We start from the raw sequence: 24,053 nt of genomic DNA on the forward strand, positions 1-24,053 counted from the left end.
ATGGTGGCTATACTTTCTAATTATTGAAATGTTGTTGTTTCCTACAGTGGTTATGCTGACCGAATCCATGAGTTGATGGCTGTCTCGAGAGAACTCAGTGGTGATGATAAATCCTCTTTCCAGAGAAATAGAAGCAGAAATTACCTAAGTGAAGCTAACTATGTTGAGTTTTCCGGTGTCAAGGTAGTTGGAACACAGATTTGTGTTACTGTAATCCTTTCCATAATGTTGTGTTCTTAATGTTAGTAAACACACTTCAGGTTGTTACTCCAACGGGAAATGTTTTGGTGGAGGATCTCACCCTTCGAGTTGAGCAGGGGTCTAATCTTCTGATTACAGGTAACGCTTTCTAACTAGGGAGTGACATAGTATGAGTGTATGACTATCAATTTCCCTTTCGATTACTTTTTCTTTTAACAGTAACAATGACTATCTTTCGCGTTTTCTTCACCATCTAGAAAATATCTCAGCCACTGCTGCAAAAATGATAGATAGAGTAGCATATCTGCTGCTATATTTTTCTCTGATCCCTGAAATGAGTAGCAAAGATGAAAATCTCAGTACCCCTTGTTGTCCTTGTGAAGGAAATAGAAAAAGGGGAATGTATATTTGAAGTACTATTCTGAACGAATTAATTCTTGTATTCTAGAGTGGATAGCAATATAACCCTTTTCAAAAGTAAATTTGATACGCCTAGTTATAGGGTGTTAGTGGAATGGTGGCAACAACATCATCTTCTGTGATTGATTTACTGGACTATTTTTAGGTTCCTGGTTTTCAATTTTTTTTTGTTATTTAATTAATGCAATAACATGCTGATTTGCAAAGTCGATTTCCGTTTGCCTGATATTATCCTTATTCCCATTTCATTATCTGTTCAACCATATGTATCGTAGGCCCTAATGGAAGTGGCAAGAGTTCCCTTTTCCGAGTATTAGGAGGTCTATGGCCCCTCGTGTCTGGGCATATTGTGAAGCCAGGAGTTGGTTCTGATATGAACAAGGAGATTTTCTACGTGCCGCAACGACCCTATATGGCAGTAGGAACACTCCGTGACCAGTTAATATATCCTCTTACTTCTGATCAAGAGACTGAACCACTCACTGAGACTGGAATGGTGGAGCTATTGAAAAATGTTCGTATCCTAGTTTCTTTATTCTATAGTAGGATGGTTTGGGTGGTTTGAGTTCGTTTTTGTATGTTATGCTTATTTTTGTGGACTTTTGCTTGTAGGTTGATCTAGAATATTTATTGGATCGCTACCAACCGGAAAAAGAGGTTAACTGGGGTGATGAGTTATCTCTTGGAGAGCAACAGAGATTGGGGATGGCCAGATTATTCTACCACAAACCCAAATTTGCAATTCTTGATGAATGCACAAGTGCTGTGACAACTGATATGGAAGAACGCTTTGCCGCTAAGGCTCGAGCTATGGGAACTTCTTGCATAACAATCTCCCATCGTCCAGCCCTTGTTGCATTCCATGATGTTGTTTTGTCACTAGACGGCGAAGGGGGATGGAGTGTTCACTACAAGAGGTTGGGATTGTTTCTTAACCATGTTTGTGAGGATTATCAAAGTTTTTTTTTGTTTTGTATTTTTACTTACTAAAAATGACTAAACCTTCAGGGATGACTCTGCCCTTCTGACGGATGCTGAAATTGATTCAGATTCAGCGAAAATTTCAGATACAGATCGGCAAAATGATGCTATGGTTGTTCAACGAGCGTTTGCTGCAGCTAGAAAGGTCTCAGAAGCTTGTGTAGATATTTTGGTTTATTTTAGTTTTCGTTGAGGTGATTATATAACCTTGTTACTTGGTGTTATGTAGGAATCTGCTACCACTAATTCAAAGGGTCAGTCGTACCTGACACAGTTAATTACAAAGTCACCTGTTGTTGATAAAAGTGTAATGCTGCCTCGTTTTCCTCAACCTCAAACATCCCAAAGGGCTTTACCATCAAGAGTAGCTGCAATGTTAAACGTATTGGTGAGCTTCAGTTACTATTAAAGTGAACTCTTGTGAACCTAGAAAACAATAAATAGGCATTATCTTTCATTCTCCCTTGCATCTCAGTGCATTTCTTTAGCTTCCTTGGATGGCCAACCTTTCATTCTGCAATTTCCACTTGGCTAACTTATTTATCCCGCATCAATGCTAATATTGGTATTATACTTCTCAAATTAGCTGACCATTTCATTGTTACATTTCAGATACCCACTATATTTGACAAACAAGGAGCACAACTGCTCGCTGTTGCTTGCCTTGTCGTCTCAAGAACACTGATCTCTGACCGAATAGCCTCTTTGAATGGTAACATACTCCGTGTTTATCTGGTCAGTTTTATTAAAAGGACCCCGTTTCTAACAACCAACCATGATTTTTGCAGGGACCACTGTGAAGTATGTCTTAGAGCAAGATAAGACAGCCTTTGTTCGTTTGATTGGTTTGAGTGTTCTCCAAAGTGGTGCATCTTCTATCATTGCTCCTTCATTAAGGTAATCCTTATTTTTTTATGCATATTTAAATGTGCAAAGTCCACCAGCTATTATCCCCTTGTCACGACTTACTAAATTGCTCGATGAATGTGTCTGTTATAAAGAAAGCAAGTTATGAAATTTATTTACTTTAAATTATTAGTTATATTTATAAAAAACCCTTCGCTGATATGGTTTCACCTAACTCTTTTTGTTACATTCTTCAGGCATCTAACGCAAAGGCTAGCGTTAGGGTGGAGGATTCGTTTGACTCAACATCTGCTACGGAATTACTTGAGAAACAATGCGTTTTACAAGGTCAATTCAAATCTATAAGGCTCAAAGATATTATGCAACTAAGCCTTATTCATGCATTGTGGATAAACTTGTGTTGTTCAGTGCAACTTGACCTTAATTTCTATGCTTCGCAGTGGCTGTTTATTTGTTCTTTTCTTACAAGTTGATGTCGCAAAGTTAGAGACACTAAATATCTCATTGGGTATATATATATATTCAGGTTTTCCACATGTCAGGCAATAGTATTGATGCGGACCAGAGACTCACTCGTGACCTGGAAAAGCTAACCAGTGACTTGTCTGGACTTCTTACTGGAATGGTAAAGCCGTCAGTTGACATTCTCTGGTACGTACACTTTGTTGGATTGTTTTTCTAATAGTTGTTTCAAGGTTCTTGGTTTGAATTATAATTATGCAAAAAAAAAATTGAAGGTTCACATGGAGGATGAAGCTATTGACTGGTCAGAGGGGAGTTGCCATACTTTACACATATATGTTACTTGGTTTGGGTTTTCTGAGACGTGTTGCTCCCGATTTCGGTGATCTAGCTGGTGAAGAACAGCAGCTTGAGGGGAAGTTTAGGTAAGTTTTCTGTGCTTCGTCCAATTTGCAGATGATTGTGTTATAGAAACTATCAGGACCAACTTGTTTCTGTTTATGTAGGTTTATGCACGAAAGGCTGAACACTCATGCTGAATCTATTGCATTCTTTGGAGGTGGAGCTCGAGAAAAAGCTGTAAGTGTCTTAACTTCCCTAGCTATAGCTGTTGGATTTTGGGATAGTTATTTGTGAAGCCGGGTTACAAGAAGTGAACTTGGAAATGTTTTATCAATTTATGTAATGATGGCCTTTTCATGTCAAATGCGGCTTCACTTGTGTGCTTGGAGCTTTAACATGTCTTATAGGTGAATCTGCGCTTATTTTTCTTTTTCATGGAGCAGATGGTTGACACAAAATTCAGGGCCCTGCTGGACCACTCTCTCATGCTCTTGAGGAAGAAATGGGTGTATGGCATACTTGATGATTTTGTGACTAAGCAACTTCCCAATAATGTGACTTGGGGATTGAGTTTATTGTATGCCCTAGAACACAAGGGAGACAGAGCACTTGTCTCCACTCAAGGTGAAGATCTGTCACACTTCATTGTAGTACAAATAAATATCAATCACCATTTTTTCCCTCTCAACAGTACTTGTCTAATTAATCACTTCATTGATAAACATGAGCCAGTGAAGTATGTACATGTTATTTATCGCTGTAACGCGTTCTTGCATGTTTCTTTTGATACCAGGTGAATTGGCACATGCATTGCGGTATTTAGCTTCTGTTGTCTCCCAAAGCTTTATGGCTTTTGGCGATATTCTTGAACTAAACAAGAAGTTCCTTGAGCTCTCTGGTGGTATTAACAGAATTTTTGAGCTTGATGAGTTTTTGGATGCTTCTCAGTCAGGTACTACGGCATATATATAGGTTTACACTTTGGCAAGCTGCTACAAAATCTTGGTGCTTTATGTACATATACATAGTCATGATTTTGTGAACTTTTTTTCCTGCTGGATGTGTTCATATATTCTTAGGAGTTATTAGGCTTAACTTGATTTAATCATGTCATTTTGTCCAACTATTTTCAGGCGTTACCTCAGAAAATCACACAAGTCGTTTGGAATCTCAAGATCTACTTTCCTTTTCGGAGGTGGATATCATTACCCCTGCTCAGAAATTGATGGCTAGCAAGTTGTCATGCGAAATAGTTTCAGGGAAAAGCCTGCTTGTCACAGGTTGGTGAATTAATCTCCGTCATTGAAGTTACTGCATTAGCCCAGAGCTAATACTAGCAAAAATTTCAGGTCCAAATGGTAGTGGAAAGACTTCTATATTTAGAGTCCTTAGAGATATCTGGCCCACTGTATGCGGAAGACTTGCCAAGCCATCATTGGATATCAAAGAACTTGGGTCAGGGAATGGCATGTTTTTTGTCCCGCAGCGACCTTATACATGTTTAGGGACACTGAGAGATCAAATTATATATCCTCTATCTAAAGAAGAAGCAGAGAAAAGGGCAGCAAAGTTATACACCAATGGTAAGTCCAAAATTTCATTAACTTCAAAAGGTTATTTGATTTTCAAATCGAATGATCTATATCTGTTACCTGAAGTGGAAGTTGTTTGATCTTCCTATCTCTCATATGTGCGGAATATTGGCGTAACTAACAGGAGAAAGCTCAACAGAAGCTGGAAGCGTTCTGGATGCTCATTTGAAAACCATTTTGGAGAATGTTCGGTTAGTTTATCTTTTGGAAAGAGATGTAGGTGGTTGGGAAGCTACTACCAATTGGGAAGACATATTATCTCTTGGAGAGCAACAGAGACTAGGCATGGTAAGTCACTCTTGTAAAGCAACAACAGACGTATTGTTTTGTTTTTTACGTGAATAATTTTGAGTTGTTTCGTATTGTAGGCACGTTTATTCTTTCACAGACCGAAGTTTGGAGTCCTTGATGAATGCACCAAGTAAGTTATCAGTCTTCTCCTGCAATAACCCCGTACTTTTACCATCATCTTCCTTCTCTTTATATATCTGCTTTTTATCTTGCAGCGCGACAAGTGTTGACGTTGAGGAACAGCTCTATAGGGTTGCAAGAGATATGGGAGTCACTTTCATAACCTCGTCACAAGTAAGTTTTTTGTTTTTGTTTTCCGTACACGATATATCCCATGAAACCGTATCAATCTTACTAAATTCATCTCTGTTCACACAAACCTCAGCGGCCCGCTCTAATCCCGTTCCACTCCTTGGAATTGAGGTTAATTGATGGAGAAGGAAACTGGGAGCTCCGTTCGATCGAACAAACAACAGAGTAAACTCAGCAAAACATTTAAGAAAGGTCTAAATAGTTAAAAAAAGAAGAAGTAATAAAGTTAAAGCCATTAGACAATGCAAGCAATCTTTTTACCACAAGCTATATATGGTATGTAGTTTCTGGATTCTCCCTCATTGATCGCAAGGAGGGAGTGGGAGAGAATGCGTCGATGCTACTACTTTTGTTAGATCTGGAGGATTGATTTGATTTTAGAGATTATATAAGTGTAGGTGATTGAATCGGTGGAGCATTTTGAGTTCTCCTATGGAGTATGGTGTTAATTAGCTTGAAGAAACAAAGAACAATACAGTGATATAACTCAAATAATGTACAGTTCCTTTCAGAATCCTTTGTTGGAATTTACAGTTTACAAAATCATTTCGTTCAAAAGTCTTTTCTGATTTTACTAAATCAATTTACTGTTTACTAAATTTCATTAATTAAAATTAGAAAAGTCTTTTAAAAAAGACTTTTCTAATTTTAATTAATGAAAAATTGGATAATAAGTTTATAATATGATGTGAAACTAATCAGATTTTGGATCCAGTGATTGTTAGAGATTCCATAAATCGAAATTGTTTATTGCATCATTATGTAGATTTAGCATACAATTTTCTAATTAATTTTTAAAAAGTTATTTTTAAGTAAAAAAAAATTATAATTTTAATTAATGAAAAATTGGATAATAAGTTTACAATATGATGTGAAAACTAATCAGATTTTGGATCCAGTCATTTGATCGTTAGAGATTTCACAAATTAAACTTGTTTATTGCATCGTTATGTAGATTTAGCATTCAATTTTCTAATTAATTTTTAAAAGGTTATTTTAAATAAATAAAAAGATTTTCTAATTTTAATTAATGAAAAATTGGATAATAAGTTTACAATATGACATGAAAACTAATCAGATTTTGGATCCAGTCATTTGATCGTTAGAGATTCCACAAATCGAACTTGTTTATTGCATCGTTATGTAGATTTAGCATTCAATTTTCTAATTAATTTTTAAAAGGTTTTTTTTAAAGTTAAAAAAAAAAAAGATTTTTCTACTTTTAATTAATGAGTGACTTTTCTAATTTTAATTAATGAAAAATTGGATATTGAGTTTACAATATGATTTGAAAACTAATCAGATTTTAGATTCAGTCATTTGATATAGTCACTTGATCGTTAGAGATTCCACAAATTCAACTTGTTTATCCCATCGTTATTTAGATTTAGCATTCAATTTTTAATTAATTTTTAAAAGGTTTTTCTTACTGATTTTAAAACTTTCATTCACATTCTATTTTTCTTTTAAATTATGAACATTTTAGTTTTAAAGTTTTAATAAATTTTTCAAAAATAAAAAATTAAATAATAAATTTGCAATATGATGTGAAAGTTAAACGGATTTTAGATCTAGTCATTTGATCGTTAGAGGTTCCACAAAAAAATTTAAATATTTTCTTACAGTTTTTAATTTTTTAATTACAATTTTTAGTTTTATTTTATTTTTGTTTTAAATAAATAAAAAATGAGTTTTTTTGGACAAAATAAAAATTAGTTTTAAACTTTTTATTCATATGTTTATAATTTTTACAATATGAAAGTTCAAGATTTTGGTTTGAATTGAATTTGAATATTTTATAACTTATCCATACTTAACCGTTATAGAAAAAAAAAATTTATTAGCTGAAAATTTGGAAAATAATATACAAAATGCGGTAAAATAGAAAAAAAAAAAAAAAAAAAGTTATTTTCAACTACTAAGATGAATCCTATATGAAATGATGATGACAACAAATCATTTATGAGAAAGGGAAAAAAACTACATTTTGCTTTTAATAAAGTTTTTGGTGTACTATGTTCTATGTAAGTATGTAGTACCTTTTTTTTTTGGTTTTTTAAAAAAAATCTATTTAAATTTAATGCTTTCAGTAGCTTTCTTCATTCAATTCGGTTTATCAAAGATTATTAAATTAAAACTCTATTTCTGTCATGAGACAATAAATAACAAATTCTATTTTAAACTTAACACTAATCTCTTTCTATTTTCCTTTTCTGATTTTAAAGTTAAAAAGAAAAGAGAAAAGATATCTTTGAAACCATTGAAGTGTTTCAAGAAAAAACCTTTTTTTCACTTTTTGAATCAGAAGAAAGAAAAACAAAAAAATGGAGAGAAACACGCCGGTGAGAAACCCTCACACTTCCACCGCCGATCTGCTTTCCTGGTCGGAAACCCCTCCTCCTCCTCAGCATTCTACAACCCCTTCCGCCTCTCGTTCTCACCAGGTCCGTTTGTTTCTTCATTAAATATGTTTCTCACTTTCTCTTTCTATTGAGAAAGCTGAACCATAAACTTCTTTCATTTTACAGCCGTCAGATGGAATCAGCAAGATTCTTGGCGGAGGTCAGATCACAGATGAGGAAGCTCAGTCTCTCAATAAGCTGTAAGAAAATCTATTTTAAATCTCATCTCTCATGCAAAATCTTTATTTAACCATTTCATTACCAGATCTAAAGTATTACAGCTGAAACAGAATTGGTTCTTGAAAGTGATTGTCTTTTTTTTTTTAATTCACAAAAAAATGGTTCCTTTGTTGTATGAAGGAATGATGAACTTATGAAAAGAGATTGGTCAAATGCTTTTTTGGCTTATCTGATGATTTTTTAATTCTATATTTTATTACATTCATTGTTCTCATCAAGCCCCACCAATTTACATGTCAATCTACTACTGTTCATTCATTATCTATTGAGGAGGTCTTTGTCTCTTCTTTGTTGTTATTTTTAATTTAGCTTTACCTAATTTGATTTTACTTTCCATGATCTCCAAGTGTTAAAAGGTTGAATCTTTACTTGTTTTTAAGGCGATTTTACTCTTTACAGGAAGAATTGTTCAGGGTACAAGTTGAAAGAGATGACTGGTAGTGGCATATTTACTGATAAGGCCAAAGTTGGGTCTGAATCTGATGCTACTGATCCAAAGACTGGACTCCGTTACTATCAGGTAACTTACTTGTCTTGTGACTCTTATGTTTGTTTCGGAAATGGTAGTTATGTAGTAATGTATTCTGAAATTTGCAGCAGACTCTGAATGGGATGAGTCAGATATCTTTCAGCGCTGACGGGAATGTATCCCCGAAGAAACCTACCACTTTAACCGAGGTTGCAAAGCAAAGAGAGCTGAGCGGAAACTTGCTCACCGAGGCTGACTTAAAGAGCAACAAACAGATATCAAGTGCTAAGATCGAAGAGATCAGCGGTCATAACATCTTTGGACCTCCACCTGAGATTCAGCCTCGATCTTTGGCTGCTGCTCAACAAGAAGCTAGAGGTAACAGAGACATGGGTGAGCCTGCACCAAGAAACTTACGTACTTCTGTTAAAGTTTCCAATGTAAGTATACTTTATCTTGGCAGTGCTTTGAAAAGAAACTGAGACTTGGTGCCCAAAAGAAGTTTAACTTTCTCTTCGATTTGCAAACAGCCAGCAGGAGGACAAAGCAACATATTATTCAGTGAAGAACCTGTTGTAAAGACATCAAAGAAGATACATAACCAGAAGTTTCAGGAACTCACAGGCAACGGTATCTTCAAAGGCGACGAATCACCTGGTACTGCGGATAAGCAGTTAAGCTCAGCTAAACTAAGGGAAATGAGCGGAAACAATATTTTCGCAGACGGGAAGTCAGAGTCCCGAGACTACTTTGGTGGTGTAAGGAAGCCTCCCGGCGGTGAAAGCAGCATTTCGTTGGTCTAAGGACTAGGAGACTATCACGTTTCAGGTTCTTTAGAGTTTAAGTTACCTAGAGTCTTCATCTATTTGTACGGTTCGTTAATAAACACTAAACACTCTTGGTGTTGTTGTTTCTAGTAGCTACATTGAAGTTCATAACTTTATATATTTGATCCTTGTTGTGACAATTTTAGTCTTCACTTTAAAAAAAAAAGAGGCAAGTAAGGCTCGATACGTCATCGTTTGATTGGACAAACAAAAGTGGATTAAAAAAAAAAAATCGACTCCACTGGGGATCGAACCCAGAATCTCTGGTTTCGTAGACCAGCGCCTTATCCATTGGGCCATGGAGTCTTTCTTGTACAATGATCGTCTACAAACTATATATAGTGTTAAACCAACGAACTAAAAAGCTTTGAAGACTACTTTTCTCGTAAGGCTCGCCGTCACCTTTCTCTCACCGAATATGTTTGGTCGTCTTTTCTATTTTAGTTAAGCTGTCTCAAAAAACGTTTCATATCCAAAACCAAAACCCTTGTCCCTTAACCAATTCAGCTCTGAAGAAAGAAAGAAAATTAAAAGGTAGCTAATCGGATAAGATCAGACCAAAGACTAAAGAAGAGAGAGAGACAGAGAGATGGTATGATGATCTTTCCAAAGTTTTCTAAGAATGGCGTATTAGGTAAACGATCACAGCTTAATTAACAGATTGGTGGGAGAAAGCTGACTCAATTTTGTGGTGTAGATTGGTCAGAATCTGCAAGTTTTGAATTTTGGACTAAAAATAGGATTCAGTTAAAAAGGAGAGGACGCACGACACAAGAAAAAAAATGGGGAAACACCACAAATCATCATCTTTCAGAAGCAAAGCAGTGCACTTTGTCACCGATCTCACCGCTGGTCTTCTTCTTAATCCCATCTCTGATAAACCCCCCTCCTCTGCTTCTCCCCCTCTTCCGGTACCAATCTTAAAGTTTTCATCTTTTTCTCTTTTTGTTTGTGTTGACCCAACCATCAATCCGACGATTATTCAGTCTTGTTCTTTATTGCCATTTAGAGTCTTATCTTCTGGGTCAAAGCGTTAATGCATAGTTGTTTGAAGATTGTACTACTATTTTGATAGATTGAGCGCTTCTAGGTTGGACTATAAATTTGTGTGATCATATTTAATGAGCTCAGGTTAGTTTTCTCATTTTTCTTTTCTTAATTAGGGTGAGGAAGATGAGTCTAACAAGAGAAATCAACTAGAGTCTATCACTGAGGAGCAGCCTAAGAAGGATTTGGTAGACGAGCCAGATACTTCTTCTTTCTCTGCATTCCTTGGTTCACTGTTATCTTCGGACCCCAAAGACAAAAAGAAGGATCAGGATCAAGACGAGGAATCAGAAGAAGAAGAAGATTCTGAGGCAGGAACAAGTGATACATCATCATCTTCGGTGAATCATATTGGAAAAATGAAGGAGGCTGCTACTAGTGGTGGTGCAAAGAAGAGCTTGTTGTCTAAGTATAAACAGCATTTGAAGAATTTTTATCAGGCTGTTAAGTTTCCGGGGGCTAAGGAACGAAAGGTAAATTCTGATGTGATACCAGACGATGAAGAGACTGAATATGATGGCTTGGAGATGAAGCCGATGCAGAATAATAATGTCAAAGAGGAAGCAAAGATAGTGCAAGTAATTCTACCTGAAGTTTCAGAGCCCTCTTTGCTTTTATCGGACCAGTCAAGACGTTCCTTATATACTTCACTTCCTGCGCTTGTTCAAGGGAGGAAATGGATATTGCTTTACAGGTGAGAGGACTCATTCACTTCATTTGGAGCTGATTTATAAATATTAAGAATGGGTTATATTTCATATATTCTATGGCTGTGTGTGATAATTTTTGTTGCAATTTTCTAGTACATGGAGGCATGGTATATCACTGTCTACACTGTACAGGAAAAGCCTCCTCTGGCCTGGTCTCAGTTTACTGGTATATGAAATTCAGTTTCTAATTCAAAACATTGGTAAAAGTGTGAATTTTTTTATGGAGCTCTGTGGAAATCGCCTCTGTTTCAGGTTGTCGGAGACAGAAAAGGTTCGGTTTTTGGTGGTCTTGTCGAAGCACCTTTGATTCCAACTGATAAAAAGTATCAGGTGTGGTGCTAAAGATCCAATTTTTATATTGATTCCATCTATCAAGCTTTCTTTCTTTTTCACTATAAATTCACATTCTTCTTTGTGTTGGTTTTTTTGTTGTTGTTGTTGTTGTCAGGGAACCAATAGTACATTTGTTTTCACAAATAAGTCAGGACAACCCACAATATACCGTCCCACAGGTATTTATTATGCATTGCTTATTAGATACATAGAACTACTTGGAGTTGTTTCCATTATTCACTTGTAACTTTGGTACAGGCGCAAATCGGTTCTACACTTTATGCTCCAAGGAATTTCTAGCTTTGGGAGGTGGTGGACGGTTTGCTCTCTATCTAGACAGTGAGCTGTAAGATTTTCCCTACCAGAACTCTTACCATTGCAACGAACAACAAACCATATTTCCTCAAATCCAATTTGATTCATTGTGTTGTTATATAGGCTAAGCGGATCAAGTGCTTACTCAGAGACGTATGGGAACTCTTGTCTCGCAAACTCTCAGGACTTTGATGTGAAAGAAGTGGAGGTACAGTTAACTTTACCCTAAAGTGGAAAAAAAGATTCATTTTCTATATTGATTCAGCCCTTTAACTGAAACAAAGAAACACACCATTGATATTGATACTTTGCAGCTATGGGGATTTGTATATGGCTCAAAGTATGATGAGATTCTAGCTCTCAGCAAAACAACGGAGCCTGGTATCTGCAGGTGGTCTTGACCCTGATGAAGAAGATTCGCTATTTGTAAAAATGTGTAGTAAAAGTGATGATGAATGTTGTTGTCCTTCTTTACCTTGTAACTGGCTTAAAAGATCATCAATATCTCTCTCTTATAAGCAGGACTCAGTTGTAATGAGGATTTTGTGTGACTCTAAAAAATAACAAAATTAAAACTACTCATTCGGCCCATTGAAGACCCATTCAAGGCCCATTAAAGCAAATGTGAGTGAGAGAAGAGTGATTTGAGTGGGGAAGAAGAAGAAACCCTCAGTTTCATTTTCTCAGACCTAAGAAAAAAAAAATGGGGAGTAGATTGGGAGGAAGAGTGGTTCATTTCGCGAATCTTCCGATAAAGCTTATGATGCCAGCGAAGCTAACGATCATACACGAGTTCGCGTTAAAAACGATCCCATCGGCGACGAAGATCGAGATCAAACGAGTTCTTGAATCACTCTACGGATTCGATGTGGAGAAAGTGAACACGCTGAACATGGACGGGAAGAAGAAGAAACGCGGAGGTTTGCTGATAGCGAAAGCTGATTACAAGAAGGCTTACGTCACTCTCCGTAGCCCTTTGTCGATTTCTAGGGATTTGTTTCCGGTGAAGTACATTGAGGAAGATAGGAAGAGTAAAGTGAAAGGATCTAGCTTTGTTGAGGAGGAAGATGATAAGAAGAGTCATTGGCTTGATCGGAAGGAGAAGAGAGAGATCGGTGGTTATGGTAATAATGGTAAAGGTAAAGGTCGTCGTGGTGGTGGCGGTGAAAGGGCTAATTCTCCGACGAGGGCTGGTGGTGTTGCGGCGGCGGCGGGTACGGCTAAGTTTCCATGGAGCAATATGAGATTTGTTGGTAAGTAGGGTTTTTTTTTTGTTTCTATAATGAGAAAATTTAATAATCCCAATTTTAGGGTTTATGAATTGGGGGGTTTTGTGTTTCTGAATTTGGATTGTTGGTTTTGTTTTAAGTTGGGGGGTTTGAGGTTTATGGAACGAATACAAATATATAAGCCTTATGATGCTACTTGCTGATCGATTCAAGCTTTTATTGTGTTTTGCTCTGCTGATGGACTTTTGGGTGTGTGTATGATTCAAATGTTTCATCAATCACATTAACAGATAGCCAAAACGTGTTCTGATAAATTGTAATAATTGTGGACTCTCTCCCTTGGTCATTTTTGCCAATCTCCGATCATCCAAAATCAAGTAGTAGTAGTAGGTTGGTGTTAGTAACTTCAAATTTGATCATATCTAGAAATTTTAGAAAACATATCTTTTGTTTCTTTAGAACACGAATGAATATTAACAAAAGCGTATTAGAGATATACACAAACCGCACGTCAGGGTCAGGCGAGTAATATTCACACGCTTGTTTATATATAAGTCCCCGCAGAGATCGTTGAATATATATTTTGCCAAGGCTTTGTGTGCGACCGAGTCTTCTTCTTGGTCGTCGTGCTCTCCTTCTCTTTCTTTTTCTTTTTCTTCTTCTTGGAGACCTCCTCTTAAGCATAGAGAAGAAACTCTCAATCTTTCGGATCTTTCTTTCTTCTGAACGAACGAGAGAGAGAGAGAGAGAACATGGCGGCTGTCTCACCTTTGGCCAAGTTTAAGTTGGTGTTCTTAGGTGATCAATCTGTCGGAAAAACCAGCATCATCACTCGTTTCATGTATGACAAATTCGACACCATTTACCAGGTTTGTCCTTCATTCGATAATCTTTACCCGTGGTTAGGTTTGTAATTTCTCATCTCTAGTTAATTCGTCAATTCTCCGACATCAACTTTAATCTGTTTTGTTGTTGTTGTTGTTGTTGTTGTTGTTGTTGTGTTCTTTAATTAATTATCTCCTTACTTAAGGTTATTATGATCACAATAGACTCATCCATGCTATGGACTCTGCTTTGGGTGTAATCTATTGTTGTTACTTAACGTGTTGATTAGTCATTTAAGACTTTTAATTGTGCTCTCTCTCTATATCTGCAGCCTACCATTGGGATCGATTTCCTTTCGAAAACAATGTACCTCGAAGATCGAACAGTTCGTTTGCAGCTTTGGTGAGAGAACTAAGAAACTGCTTCTTCTTTTTTTTCTTTAAACTTAACCTATAAGATAGTGTTAAGTGCTTCAATTGATAACACAAATGGGGTTTTGTTGATTACTACAGGGATACAGCTGGACAAGAAAGATTCAGGAGTCTTATCCCAAGTTACATCAGAGATTCTTCTGTTGCCATTGTTGTATATGATGTTGCCAGTGAGTCCTGCTTCTTTTCTGTCCTTGATTCTTTGGTTCCCCATTTTGTGTCTTATGAGTTCAAGTACTTGTGTCTGATAGATAGGAAAACGTTTCTGAATACCTCGAAATGGATAGAGGATGTACACAGAGAAAGAGGTCAAGGCGATGTTATTATTGTTCTTGTTGGAAACAAAACTGATCTTGTTGATAAAAGGTATAAAAATAAGCAGAATCAGCTTCGATTCTATACGGTTATATAGTTATCTTTGTCTTATATGTGTCATTCATGATATTATGAAAACAGGCAAGTATCAATCAGTGAAGGGGAAGATAAGGCTAAAGAGTATGGACTGATGTTCATCGAGACCAGCGCAAAAGAAAATTTCAACATCAAGGTATAGAGCAACTTATATTAGGGACGTGAGTGTTTTTTTCTGGTTGTCTGATTTCTCTCACAAACACGAATGATTATTACTTTCGCAGGCTTTGTTTCGGAAGATTGCTGCAGCTTTACCTGGGGTGGACTCATATTCATCAGCGACAAAAGCAGAGGACATGGTTGACGTGAATCTAAGGACCACTTCAAGTTCATCACAAGGTGAGCAAGAAGGAGGAGGAGGAGGCTGTTCTTGTTGATTCAACATCATACTCCATTAAAGAAATTTGTGAAGCAAACAGAAGGGATCAAGATAGTTTTGTGATTTTCATCTTATCAGACATTAACAGACACAGAGTATAAAAACATTAAAGAGAAAAAGGATTAAGTGTGATGATAGTATCACGGAAGTAAACCTTCTTCAACTATTTTTTATAAGTGAATCTTTTGCCTTATTCTGCAATTGATCAGTATAGACAGCCAATCAAAACTTGTAACACAATACGAAAAGTTTTGTGTGCCTTTCATCTCTTAGACGTTACCATTAACATATTATTTGTTGATTATTTGCATACAGTTATCTGTTAATTATTTTACTTGGTTCGTTTGAAGATTTAATAACTATTGCACATGATCTCTGACGGATCACAAGAACCTGCTGTTATTCTGGTATAAATTGTATACTTACTTATTACGACGATCACGATGCCTACGACACTGTTGATTCTTCTCTTGTTTTTACTTTTTTAACCTCTCGTTTAGTTACACGTTAATCAGGCCTTAAGCATTTGCAAGTGATATGCACAGAGAAATGTTATTATCGACATTATGAAACTTGGAACAAAAGACGAGTTTTAGAAAAGAGAGATTCAAAACAGAGACGACCCCTTGGTCAAAAGAGATGTTACAGTTTACATGTGATTGAAGCTGTTGTTGTCTCCGTTTTGCTTCACTCTCAATGTCAAGTAGATCAATATCAATGTTCCCACACTTGATCTGCAATTTAAGAACATTTAAAGTTAATAGTGAAATGCTTCATCAAAGGTAATAAACGTATACGCATTAAGTAAGTAGAGGTATATACTTACAAGATTGAGAATAGAATGACGATTTTTCTTGAATCAAATGAAGCGGCACGCTTGTATCTTCTCCACCTGTTCGTTGGTGCATCATGGCATCGCTCAGAGATAGCTTTATCTGCAACAGAACATTCTCAAGTGCGTAAACACAACAACCATAATCTTAATTTATGCAACTTCAATGAAATGTTGTTATCTTACCAGTGCTCAAGCTTGCTTGTCTCTGTAATACCTTTTGCATATGCTGTGAAAAATATCATAATAACCACATAAGAGTCAGACATTTGGATATCATCTTCACGATATAGACCCAAGCAAAGTAGGTACAAATAGGAAGAACTTACTACACTCTCAGATTTCATACTTCCAACAATTTCGTCATGGGATGTCACTGTATCACCGCCATTCCCTTTCTCGACGTTAATGTCCACAACGCATGATTGGTAAGAATCTGTGCCTCCCAGTAGCACATTGATGCGGTTCTGCGTTTTCTGACAGTTGAGCTGAGCATCGATCAACATCTGATTTTTAGATGGAAGCAGAGCCTTGACGAAGCTCAGGAGAGTAAACTGCGAGGTACATTGCGGGATTGTACTTCCTTCATCAGGTAAAACAGAGATAGTACACACATCTTGGACCTAAACAAAAATGGCAAGAGTCTAGAGGACTTAGCACACCTTATCATAGAACACCCACAATGCTACTACTTCTTGAACATCTATTTAGTTCTCAGATGTACCAATGATCTACTGATTAACATATCAACCCTCGTTCAAATGCAACCAAATACAATGATCATGATCTACTCTAAAGAAAATCATAGTTTCAGAGCAAGAGTCAATACAATTTAAGGACTTGTTACCTAAAAAAAAAAGAGAACTCACCAATGGAGTATCGATGCAAGGGTCTTGTTTCAAAGGGAAAGCAGCCTCCTTGACAAGAAGTGGGAAAACATCTGCAATACCAAAAACATAAAACAGAATTTTACTCATTAGAAAGCTTCGAGAAACTATCATGATACAGCGTAATCTTATAAACAATTTACCAATGGGAATATGTTTGCCACCATCACTGAAACTCGACTTAGGTGGCTTGAAGCTTGGATACTTGACAGGTAGTGGCGCATTCCCATCTGCAACAGTTACGAATTGCTGCTTCCCCTGTAGATATTATTCACTTATTCAGATCACACCATGGAAAGCTAGAACAAAGACGTTGACCAAAAAACCATCAAAAGATAGCAAAACAGTAACAGTGTAACAACAACAACTTGGATTAAGAGCTCGACATAATTTGTGAAACGTAAGAGAGACTTCTCTTAATTTGATGATTTCACTAATTCTCTTCACCTAAGTAAGTAACGACTACACTAAAACAGTTGCAACAAGATTAGTCTTTCTCTCATGATCCATCCTAAGAGGAAGATAATGGCCACAAACAGACACATCCAGAATCGAATCTGAAGAGCCGTATAAGTCTTATCTTCTTTACAATATTCCAAATCGAAGATTCGATTTCAAAAAACAAACAAAAACCAAATCGATAGGAGGAAGAATCAAAACAAAGTAGAAGGAGTAATCTAAACTAACCTCATCGAAGAAATCACCCATCGCAGATAGAGAGAGAATGGTGAACCGACGGAGGGAAATTAGAACCGATGCTTCAAAATGAAGGTGAGCCAAGGGGAAGAAGACGAAGCTTGAAGAGACTTTGTAAAGTGTAACAAATGCATGTAGAGAGAGAGTGTTTTTTTTTTTTGTTGTTGTAACGGAAGCTTCTGAGTAACGAACGGATTCAGAGAGAGAGAGAGAGAGATTGAAGAGGAAGACGCTCTTTCTCAGGGCCCGGCGCGATTCGCCTGTGAAATGGCTTTTCTTCAATCCATCTCTGATTGCGACACCCTATTCAGCAGCAGAGAGAGGATAACGACAAATCCTAATTCTTCGCCCTTTCCTTTTTCACTTTATATTCCCAAATTACCCTTTTACTTTTTCTTTTCTTTTCTTTCTTCTTTTATCCTCTCCTTCTGGATCTTGTTATTGTTTTGTTTATTCATTAAACTTGGATTAGTACTACTTAAGAGATTTCATAATCACCACCACCATATGGATGGGATCATCAACAACATAATGACATTTACTGACAAATAAATGCATGTCTGTACTCTGTACTCTCTTTTCTTTTTCTCTTCTGTTGTTTGATGCTACTACTACTAGTCTACTACTATCAGTCATAATTACAATTTACTATTTATGAGCTGTCTACTACCTTTTTGTTAGTTATGCTCTAAAAAATCATTTCTTCTTTTTTTCTTACTACTGTCTATAGTACTATATGATAAATTGGTATACCCAACCATATATATAAAATCCACCCATGCACTTCTTCTTCTTCTTTTTTCTTGCTGAAACTCAAAATATCATATGCATTTAATTCCCCTTTCCATTGCCAGGCTTTAAATAAATTATTTTACTCTTGTTATTATTAAGTGAGTAAAATTATATATTTATCTGTTTTTGTAATTTATTTGTGGTTTAAAAGAAATATGTCATAGGTTTGGGAGAGGTAGTATTCTTAATCACTTGTTGAATCAGAAAAATGAAAACATTTATGTTTTGAGAAAAAAAGCACATAGCTCACGGGTGATCCAAGCCTTTTCTGTCTGTATCTTCTTCGTCAACTTCTTCTCCCGTGAACTTTCTTTTCTGTTTTCTTTTGTCTCTCTCTTTTTCTTGTTGGAATATTTTTATTTACTTGTTTGTTTGTTTATGTAGCTTTATTATTCTCACGACAAAAGTGATTATAGCCGGGACCTAATTTCTTTATCAGCCCAATTTTTCTTAATGGGCCGTATATAAAACTATCAACATGTTTGTTTATATAGCCTTTTCTCACGACAAAAGTGATTATCGCCGCCGGGTCCTAAATATCTTTATCAGCCCAATTTTTCTTAATGGGCCGTATTTTAAAAGTTATCTAACATATTCCATCGTACTCATATATAGTACTAACAACATTTTGGTATTCTGTTTTATGGTGAATTCAAAGACGACATTAATACAAAACTTTAGACAACTTTGAGACCATAAAAAAGAAGTAACCAATGTAAATTCAACAGTATTGTAAACCTTCTTCCTTGCTTCTTTCTTTGACTGAAAAAGATGTAAAAGACAAGGAGTTATTTGCCATAAACTGTACATGGCCTTTCAAAGTATACATATTTCAGTTAAAACTTTTCCAATTTTTAAACTCACCAAGTAAGTATCTTTGGGAGAGAGAAGACAGAAAGAAATCCAAAAAAACAAAAAAGAAAAAGTTACTGTCAATTGAGTTGACATTTTTAAGACAAGCATATACCATTTTACTAATAGTTAAGGAAAGAAAAACGAAGAAAGCCCCTTTTTGTTTGCTGCTTTCTCAGCTTTTTTTTACTTGGTCGGTCCAAGGCTCTCATAGAACAAGATGTAACCATGATCAGTATTGCTCGAATACTCCTGAGACGATCCAAAGAATGTTTGAACAGCTGATTCTTCAATCATCTCAACATTCTCATCATCAAAGAATAGCCAATGGTTATGGCTTTTCACAAGGCTCACGTAATGACCATGGTTTGGTCCACTTCCGACATGAACCACCACTGCAAACAGAGAGTACTCCACATCTGCATAGGGTTCCACCGTGTTGCTCAGCTTTAGCTCCAGAGGGAAGACGACTCGATATGAGAGCTTCTTATAGCGGCCTAGCTGTTCGATGTATTTGAATCGTTTTAGATGGATGACTAAGATGTGTGGCGGCTTCTTGATCTTCATCCTCTTTTGTGCTTCTTGTAAGCTGTTATATAAAACATAAAAGAATCGGGATTTGGTCAGCGCTAAGAAATTGCCCTTGCACGTAATAAATCATACAGAGCAGCCATTGAAAGGAAAACGGGAGCTCAAAGACTAATAATATGTAGTTGCAGCAATTAAAGCAAAGCTAAAGAACTATGAAAAGCAATGGGGTGAGACTAAGAACCAACATCTTACCTGCAGCATTTGTCACAGAAGAATTTGTCTTCAGCGTGAAGAGTCTCTGTGGAGCTGAAGTTTTTCAAACAGCTAGTTATCGAACTGTTCTGTTCGATATCAAGGCTAAGGTCTAGGAATGTTTCGTCTCTTGCTGTCACTGTTTCACATCGCAGACACCTTGTCTCGTTGGTAAGTATGCCCTGTGTACATTATCCGGAATAATTTATATATTAAGCCAAAAATGTACTACACAGTCAAACCTTAGAAGGAAACATGATGAGCCTTGTCATTGAAAATAACTGACCTGGAAAATATTGTGCACCCAAGTGACAATAGGCTCTTTGTGCACAACACCATTAGCCGCCTGAGGAACTTTCAGTCCATTTGCAATCTTTTCGGGAGATGATGATGATGAGGTTTCATGTTCGGGTTTTGTCGCTTTTGCCTCTTTCTCCAGTATGTCAACAACTTCATTCAGCAAATAATTCAGGAATTCATGTGCATCCTACATAAGAGTAAAATGGCGAGTTCAATCAAATATGCAATGGCCAGTTCAAATTGCTTTTCTCACATGTAGAGTAACAAAAAAAATGCTAGAAAAGATGAAAAAAAATTGCAAAGATCACCTGGTGCATATAACTCCGGAACAGTTCATTCTGTTTCTTCAACCTCTGTACAAATCGCTTAGGCGCAATAACACCAGTTTTCTTCTTCTGGGAACTTATCTACAGAAAGAATTACAATGATTAAACTTAAGATAACACTTTCGTTTCCTGCATAAAATGAATAGGCACAGGACAATGAAATAGATGATGATTGACAGGATATGACATTACTAAGCCCTACATCAAGCACTTCTTAGATTAACGAAACGAAGATACCTAACAAAAGACACAGTATCGAGTTCCTGTTATCCCATACGACATTTTTTACTTGTGTGCCTTTTTAATAAGTGACTAAGGTGAGAATCAAGATGGTCATTTGAGTTAAGACCATTTGAAGTTATGTATATAAATAAAATACCTGAGAAAATAAGTCTGCAAGGCAGGTCATAAGATTCTCTTCAGCATCGGCGACGCTTTTATTACTGGTATAGTATTCGAGCAATTGTTCACGAAAGGGAACACAGAAATAAAGAGCCTGCACATAAGGGATAGAGAGGAGATTCATCACATCAAGGATTCTAGTAGCCTTTCTCCAGTCCAGAGAACTCATTCATATACATAGCAAACACACAAAACAAAACAATAGAGAGAGGATACACAATTGCAAATTACACACGAGTACACTTATATAACAAAGCTCTAGTAAATGTTCTCACTACACACCCTAATTTGAACCTTTTGAAACCAATTGGGAAAACCAAAAGGTCAAACCATGATACGATTATCTAAAATCGGGGGTACAAGTATGTGTGTACCTGCAAAACGCTGTTGCAGTAGCAAGTATTGCCGAAATTCTCGAATCCGAAGTAGCGTTCACCTTCGGGGAACTGGTCGCCGAGAGCTTTCTCGAGTTTGGAGCCCGCGGCGCCCATTAACCCTAAAACTAGCTTCCGTATCACCGTTTTTTCTGATCCCTTAGACTCGTCCGATTCTCTCTCTCTCTCTCTCTCAAAGCCCCCACGGAGTATTATTCTCTCTTTTACGCTTATTAGCCTCTCTCTCTCTCTGCGATTGTCCGATTCGATTCGATCCGATAATTTCAGATTTCTTCTCTCTTTAGTGCGAAGAGAAGAGGATCGACGACGATAAATATTTAATTTTATTCTCTTTTTTATTTTTTAAAAAATTAATAAAAAAAGCGAAGCAACGAAGGAAGATGTAAAAAAAGAAGAAAAAAAGAGTTTGATGTCAAATATTGCATATTACTCCTCCAAATTTGTAATCTTTTACGAAAAATGAACTCCAATTTCTAAAGTATTAGTAGTAGGACTGGGTAAAATCGTCGAATCGAATCAAAATTCTCGAATCCGACCGAACCAAACCTGTATAATATATAACCCAGTATGTGAAACCGAACCAAACTAACTCCAATTCAGTTAAAAAGCTAATATATTTCTAATATGTATTTGAAATATTTATTTAGAAATTGTGTATGAAAAACGTACAATATTAACTAAAAACCAGTTGTTGTAAAAATAAATAAATAACTAAAATCCAGAATCCGTTAATGGTTTGCTCTGTTTTGTATTTTGGTCATGGTGTTGTCGTTGGTGTTCTATGTATTTGGATTATCCTTCTTGTTTTTTAATCAAATTTGCGTTAAACAAAAAAAAAAAAACTAAAAACCAGTTAGCTATTGTTGTTTATAAATATGCCTTAACTAATTATACTTCAACAAAAAAAACTTTTAAACAATATTTCATTTTTTTTTTCAGTTTTAACTTATATAATCAAGTTATTATGTTGACCAAGACATGTTTGAATATTTTGTAATATATTTCCTTATAGATAGTCAAAGTCTTATATCAATATTAGCATTTTAAAACAAATTTGCTATATGCTCAAATAAAATTTACATATATATTCATCTTTCCCATCTTAGATTTAGGTTCCTACTAATTCAGTAGTGATAAAATTTTAGTCAAATGTGTAAGAGATCGTTTACAGTCAAATATTTCAAAAAGAATTTCAAAATTGGCATTTTTGATATTCTTTCTTTATTTATTTAGGAATTTATGTCACCAATCAAACTATAAAGACCTATTATATCTCAACACAATCCATCAACTTCAAGACATTAGAAAATACTTACAACACATTACCATACAAATAATACTCCAAAAAAAAAATGGCCAAGATCATGTCTTTAGCAGTTGTTGGTACCATCGCAATAATTTTGTTGTTGGTCATTGCAGGTTAATCAAGCATTCTCAATTTCTCATTATCAATATTTTCAATTATTTGAAATGTTTTCTTAGCTATGTTAAAGCTTATCTCTAATTGTTTTACAATACTTTTTTCTCGTAGTACACATTATATTTTATTTATTTCTAATTAGATTTTTTTTTTCCAGAACAAGCAAACGCAATCAGCATTGACGCTGATTGTTATGGGCCGTGCACTAACAATTGCCAACAACTTTGCATATCAAAAGGTTATACAGGTTGGACTTGTGCAGCTTTTAGAACTGGGTCAGGTTGTTGCTGCAAACCAAGAAAGAAACAAATCTTTAAATAAGCTACTCAATTGAACAACTAAACTGTTTTTAGTATCATCTATTAATTTGTATGATCACTAAATAAGAATTTCAAATACAAAAAGAATAATCTAAAGAAAATGAATAATCTTTTTTTTTTTTCACTTAATATGGTGTATGTTATGTTTATTATTCGAAGTAACAAAAAGTAAACAAAAAAAAAAACTATCTTGTATTAGATGAATTTTTTGATTTACAAAATAATTACAACAAACCAAAACCATATATTTTTTTCTTTCTGATTTTGATTATACACATACACTTGATTTTGGGTTATCCTGTAATTTATAGATAACCTGAGGTCACTGTCAGCACACTTGACATCATGAAGGATAAAATTGCAATATCACTGTTTTTATCATACTATCTCATTGGAATGATCAAACGGTGACGTTTAGGTTTATCCTTGATCTTAGCTTCGATTTGTAAAAACGCTGTCACAATTGGCGTAAAACGGTTATGGAAGACGACGATCCCGAAGACCTAGATCCGGCATTGCAGAAGAAGCACCATGACATGCTTGAATGCCTCTCTGCTCGTCACCAAGCTCGTAAATCCGATTCACCTGATACTTCCTCCTCCTCCTCCACTCTCGAATCGACTACCTCGTTTCTCGCCAAAACTTGACGATTTTGATTCGATTCGATTCGAAAGGATCACCAGAAAAAATTTTGTATCATCGATTTTGTGTTATGTCTTTTTAGTTTTACTTATTTAAAATTTTATTTACAACATTAACCTCTCAAAAATTTATAAAAAGATTTTCAAAAATAGTATCACGACATATTTTATTTCTTAAATTTATATTAACATTTTTAAGTATTTGGTGTTTTACCCTTGAAATTATATGTATTTAAAACTTATTTACAAATTTAATCCCTAAAAACTTTCCAAAAATAACATCATTTCAGATTTTGTTTCCTAAATATTTGACATTTCATT

The 24,053-nt window shown here is 35.7% G+C and overlaps 8 protein-coding genes and 1 non-coding gene across 13 annotated transcripts; 6 read left to right on the plus strand and 3 right to left on the minus strand.

Moving 5' to 3' along the window:
* On the plus strand, nt 32–6,006 carry LOC104729311 (ABC transporter D family member 1-like). The gene is made up of 20 exons (XM_010448247.2): nt 32–183; nt 261–339; nt 897–1,135; nt 1,234–1,538; nt 1,630–1,747; nt 1,832–1,990; nt 2,215–2,314; nt 2,391–2,499; nt 2,706–2,796; nt 2,996–3,120; nt 3,207–3,356; nt 3,438–3,510; nt 3,717–3,897; nt 4,067–4,225; nt 4,407–4,553; nt 4,623–4,856; nt 4,990–5,153; nt 5,234–5,286; nt 5,372–5,450; nt 5,542–6,006. Exons 1-20 carry the CDS (start codon nt 76–78, stop codon nt 5,635–5,637), a joined length of 2,769 nt encoding a protein of 922 aa, XP_010446549.1. The 5' UTR covers nt 32–75; the 3' UTR covers nt 5,638–6,006.
* LOC104729312 lies at nt 7,690–9,546 on the plus strand. 2 transcript variants are annotated; one of them, XM_010448248.2, is made up of 5 exons: nt 7,690–7,912; nt 7,997–8,070; nt 8,510–8,630; nt 8,708–9,019; nt 9,110–9,546. In XM_010448248.2, the coding sequence occupies exons 1-5, from the start codon at nt 7,793–7,795 to the stop codon at nt 9,380–9,382; spliced, it is 900 nt and encodes a 299-aa protein (XP_010446550.1). In that variant the 5' UTR covers nt 7,690–7,792; the 3' UTR covers nt 9,383–9,546. The 2 variants fall into 2 exon arrangements, with proteins under 2 accessions (XP_010446550.1, XP_010446551.1); XM_010448249.2 differs by having other exon boundaries at nt 7,694–7,912; nt 8,711–9,019.
* TRNAR-ACG lies at nt 9,640–9,712 on the minus strand. Its single transcript has one exon. It is a non-coding gene; the product is annotated as a tRNA-Arg (tRNA).
* LOC104729314 lies at nt 9,820–12,389 on the plus strand. Of its 2 annotated transcripts, none has more exons than XM_010448251.2 (9): nt 9,820–10,040; nt 10,104–10,317; nt 10,570–11,147; nt 11,257–11,329; nt 11,416–11,493; nt 11,612–11,675; nt 11,755–11,842; nt 11,935–12,019; nt 12,126–12,389. In XM_010448251.2, exons 2-9 carry the CDS (start codon nt 10,189–10,191, stop codon nt 12,210–12,212), a joined length of 1,182 nt encoding a protein of 393 aa, XP_010446553.1. In that variant the 5' UTR covers nt 9,820–10,040; nt 10,104–10,188; the 3' UTR covers nt 12,213–12,389. The 2 variants fall into 2 exon arrangements, with proteins under 2 accessions (XP_010446553.1, XP_010446554.1); XM_010448252.2 differs by having other exon boundaries at nt 9,820–9,998.
* Nucleotides 12,464–13,261, plus strand: LOC104729315. The gene has a single exon (XM_010448253.2). The coding sequence runs from the start codon at nt 12,515–12,517 to the stop codon at nt 13,070–13,072; it is 558 nt and encodes a 185-aa protein (XP_010446555.1). The 5' UTR covers nt 12,464–12,514; the 3' UTR covers nt 13,073–13,261.
* LOC104729316 (ras-related protein RABH1c-like) lies at nt 13,423–15,346 on the plus strand. Its single transcript, XM_010448255.1, has 6 exons — nt 13,423–13,909; nt 14,197–14,267; nt 14,378–14,466; nt 14,548–14,662; nt 14,753–14,843; nt 14,932–15,346. The coding sequence occupies exons 1-6, from the start codon at nt 13,793–13,795 to the stop codon at nt 15,082–15,084; spliced, it is 636 nt and encodes a 211-aa protein (XP_010446557.1). The 5' UTR covers nt 13,423–13,792; the 3' UTR covers nt 15,085–15,346.
* On the minus strand, nt 15,587–17,873 carry LOC104729317. 3 transcript variants are annotated; one of them, XM_019234096.1, is made up of 7 exons: nt 17,493–17,873; nt 16,949–17,063; nt 16,788–16,858; nt 16,248–16,472; nt 16,105–16,147; nt 15,913–16,027; nt 15,587–15,820 (listed from the first exon to the last, which is right to left on the minus strand). In XM_019234096.1, exons 1-7 carry the CDS (start codon nt 17,511–17,513, stop codon nt 15,736–15,738), a joined length of 675 nt encoding a protein of 224 aa, XP_019089641.1. In that variant the 5' UTR covers nt 17,514–17,873; the 3' UTR covers nt 15,587–15,735. The 3 variants fall into 3 exon arrangements, with proteins under 3 accessions (XP_019089641.1, XP_019089640.1, XP_010446558.1); XM_019234095.1 differs by having other exon boundaries at nt 16,248–16,541; nt 17,493–17,863; XM_010448256.2 differs by having other exon boundaries at nt 15,913–16,021; nt 16,248–16,541; nt 17,493–17,857.
* On the minus strand, nt 19,082–21,681 carry LOC104729318 (ubiquitin carboxyl-terminal hydrolase 3-like). The gene is made up of 6 exons (XM_010448258.2): nt 21,331–21,681; nt 20,934–21,050; nt 20,537–20,635; nt 20,215–20,415; nt 19,929–20,110; nt 19,082–19,734 (listed from the first exon to the last, which is right to left on the minus strand). Exons 1-6 carry the CDS (start codon nt 21,445–21,447, stop codon nt 19,332–19,334), a joined length of 1,119 nt encoding a protein of 372 aa, XP_010446560.1. The 5' UTR covers nt 21,448–21,681; the 3' UTR covers nt 19,082–19,331.
* On the plus strand, nt 22,661–23,162 carry LOC109128149 (defensin-like protein 75). The gene is made up of 2 exons (XM_019233960.1): nt 22,661–22,770; nt 22,929–23,162. The coding sequence occupies exons 1-2, from the start codon at nt 22,704–22,706 to the stop codon at nt 23,090–23,092; spliced, it is 231 nt and encodes a 76-aa protein (XP_019089505.1). The 5' UTR covers nt 22,661–22,703; the 3' UTR covers nt 23,093–23,162.

The sequence above is a fragment of the Camelina sativa genome, chromosome 12 (genome assembly GCF_000633955.1).
Source record: "Camelina sativa cultivar DH55 chromosome 12, Cs, whole genome shotgun sequence".
Classification (NCBI taxonomy): Eukaryota; Viridiplantae; Streptophyta; class Magnoliopsida; order Brassicales; family Brassicaceae; genus Camelina; species Camelina sativa.

Coding starts and splice junctions, on each gene's coding strand:
- LOC104729311 (XM_010448247.2), top strand. CDS start 76: ATGGCTGTCTCGAGAGAACTCAGTGGTGATGATAAATCCTCTTTCCAG. Junction 2,797..2,995: donor GAAACAATGCGTTTTACAAG/GTCAATTCAAAT, acceptor ATATATATTCAG/GTTTTCCACATGTCAGGCAA. Junction 3,511..3,716: donor GTGGAGCTCGAGAAAAAGCT/GTAAGTGTCTTA, acceptor TTCATGGAGCAG/ATGGTTGACACAAAATTCAG.
- LOC104729312 (XM_010448248.2), top strand. CDS start 7,793: ATGGAGAGAAACACGCCGGTGAGAAACCCTCACACTTCCACCGCCGAT. Junction 7,913..7,996: donor CCGCCTCTCGTTCTCACCAG/GTCCGTTTGTTT, acceptor TTCATTTTACAG/CCGTCAGATGGAATCAGCAA. Junction 8,631..8,707: donor CTGGACTCCGTTACTATCAG/GTAACTTACTTG, acceptor TGAAATTTGCAG/CAGACTCTGAATGGGATGAG.
- LOC104729314 (XM_010448251.2), top strand. CDS start 10,189: ATGGGGAAACACCACAAATCATCATCTTTCAGAAGCAAAGCAGTGCAC. Junction 11,494..11,611: donor CAACTGATAAAAAGTATCAG/GTGTGGTGCTAA, acceptor TGTTGTTGTCAG/GGAACCAATAGTACATTTGT. Junction 11,843..11,934: donor CTCTATCTAGACAGTGAGCT/GTAAGATTTTCC, acceptor GTTGTTATATAG/GCTAAGCGGATCAAGTGCTT.
- LOC104729315 (XM_010448253.2), top strand. CDS start 12,515: ATGGGGAGTAGATTGGGAGGAAGAGTGGTTCATTTCGCGAATCTTCCG.
- LOC104729316 (XM_010448255.1), top strand. CDS start 13,793: ATGGCGGCTGTCTCACCTTTGGCCAAGTTTAAGTTGGTGTTCTTAGGT. Junction 13,910..14,196: donor AATTCGACACCATTTACCAG/GTTTGTCCTTCA, acceptor CTATATCTGCAG/CCTACCATTGGGATCGATTT. Junction 14,467..14,547: donor TGTTGTATATGATGTTGCCA/GTGAGTCCTGCT, acceptor TGTGTCTGATAG/ATAGGAAAACGTTTCTGAAT.
- LOC104729317 (XM_019234095.1), bottom strand. CDS start 17,513: ATGGGTGATTTCTTCGATGAG. Junction 16,859..16,948: donor TGGCAAACATATTCCCATTG/GTAAATTGTTTA, acceptor TTGGTATTGCAG/ATGTTTTCCCACTTCTTGTC. Junction 16,542..16,787: donor CTTGCATCGATACTCCATTG/GTGAGTTCTCTT, acceptor ATTTTTGTTTAG/GTCCAAGATGTGTGTACTAT.
- LOC104729318 (XM_010448258.2), bottom strand. CDS start 21,447: ATGGGCGCCGCGGGCTCCAAACTCGAGAAAGCTCTCGGCGACCAGTTC. Junction 21,051..21,330: donor ACTGCAACAGCGTTTTGCAG/GTACACACATAC, acceptor CCTTATGTGCAG/GCTCTTTATTTCTGTGTTCC. Junction 20,636..20,933: donor TTGCAGACTTATTTTCTCAG/GTATTTTATTTA, acceptor TTCTTTCTGTAG/ATAAGTTCCCAGAAGAAGAA.
- LOC109128149 (XM_019233960.1), top strand. CDS start 22,704: ATGGCCAAGATCATGTCTTTAGCAGTTGTTGGTACCATCGCAATAATT. Junction 22,771..22,928: donor TTTGTTGTTGGTCATTGCAG/GTTAATCAAGCA, acceptor TTTTTTTTCCAG/AACAAGCAAACGCAATCAGC.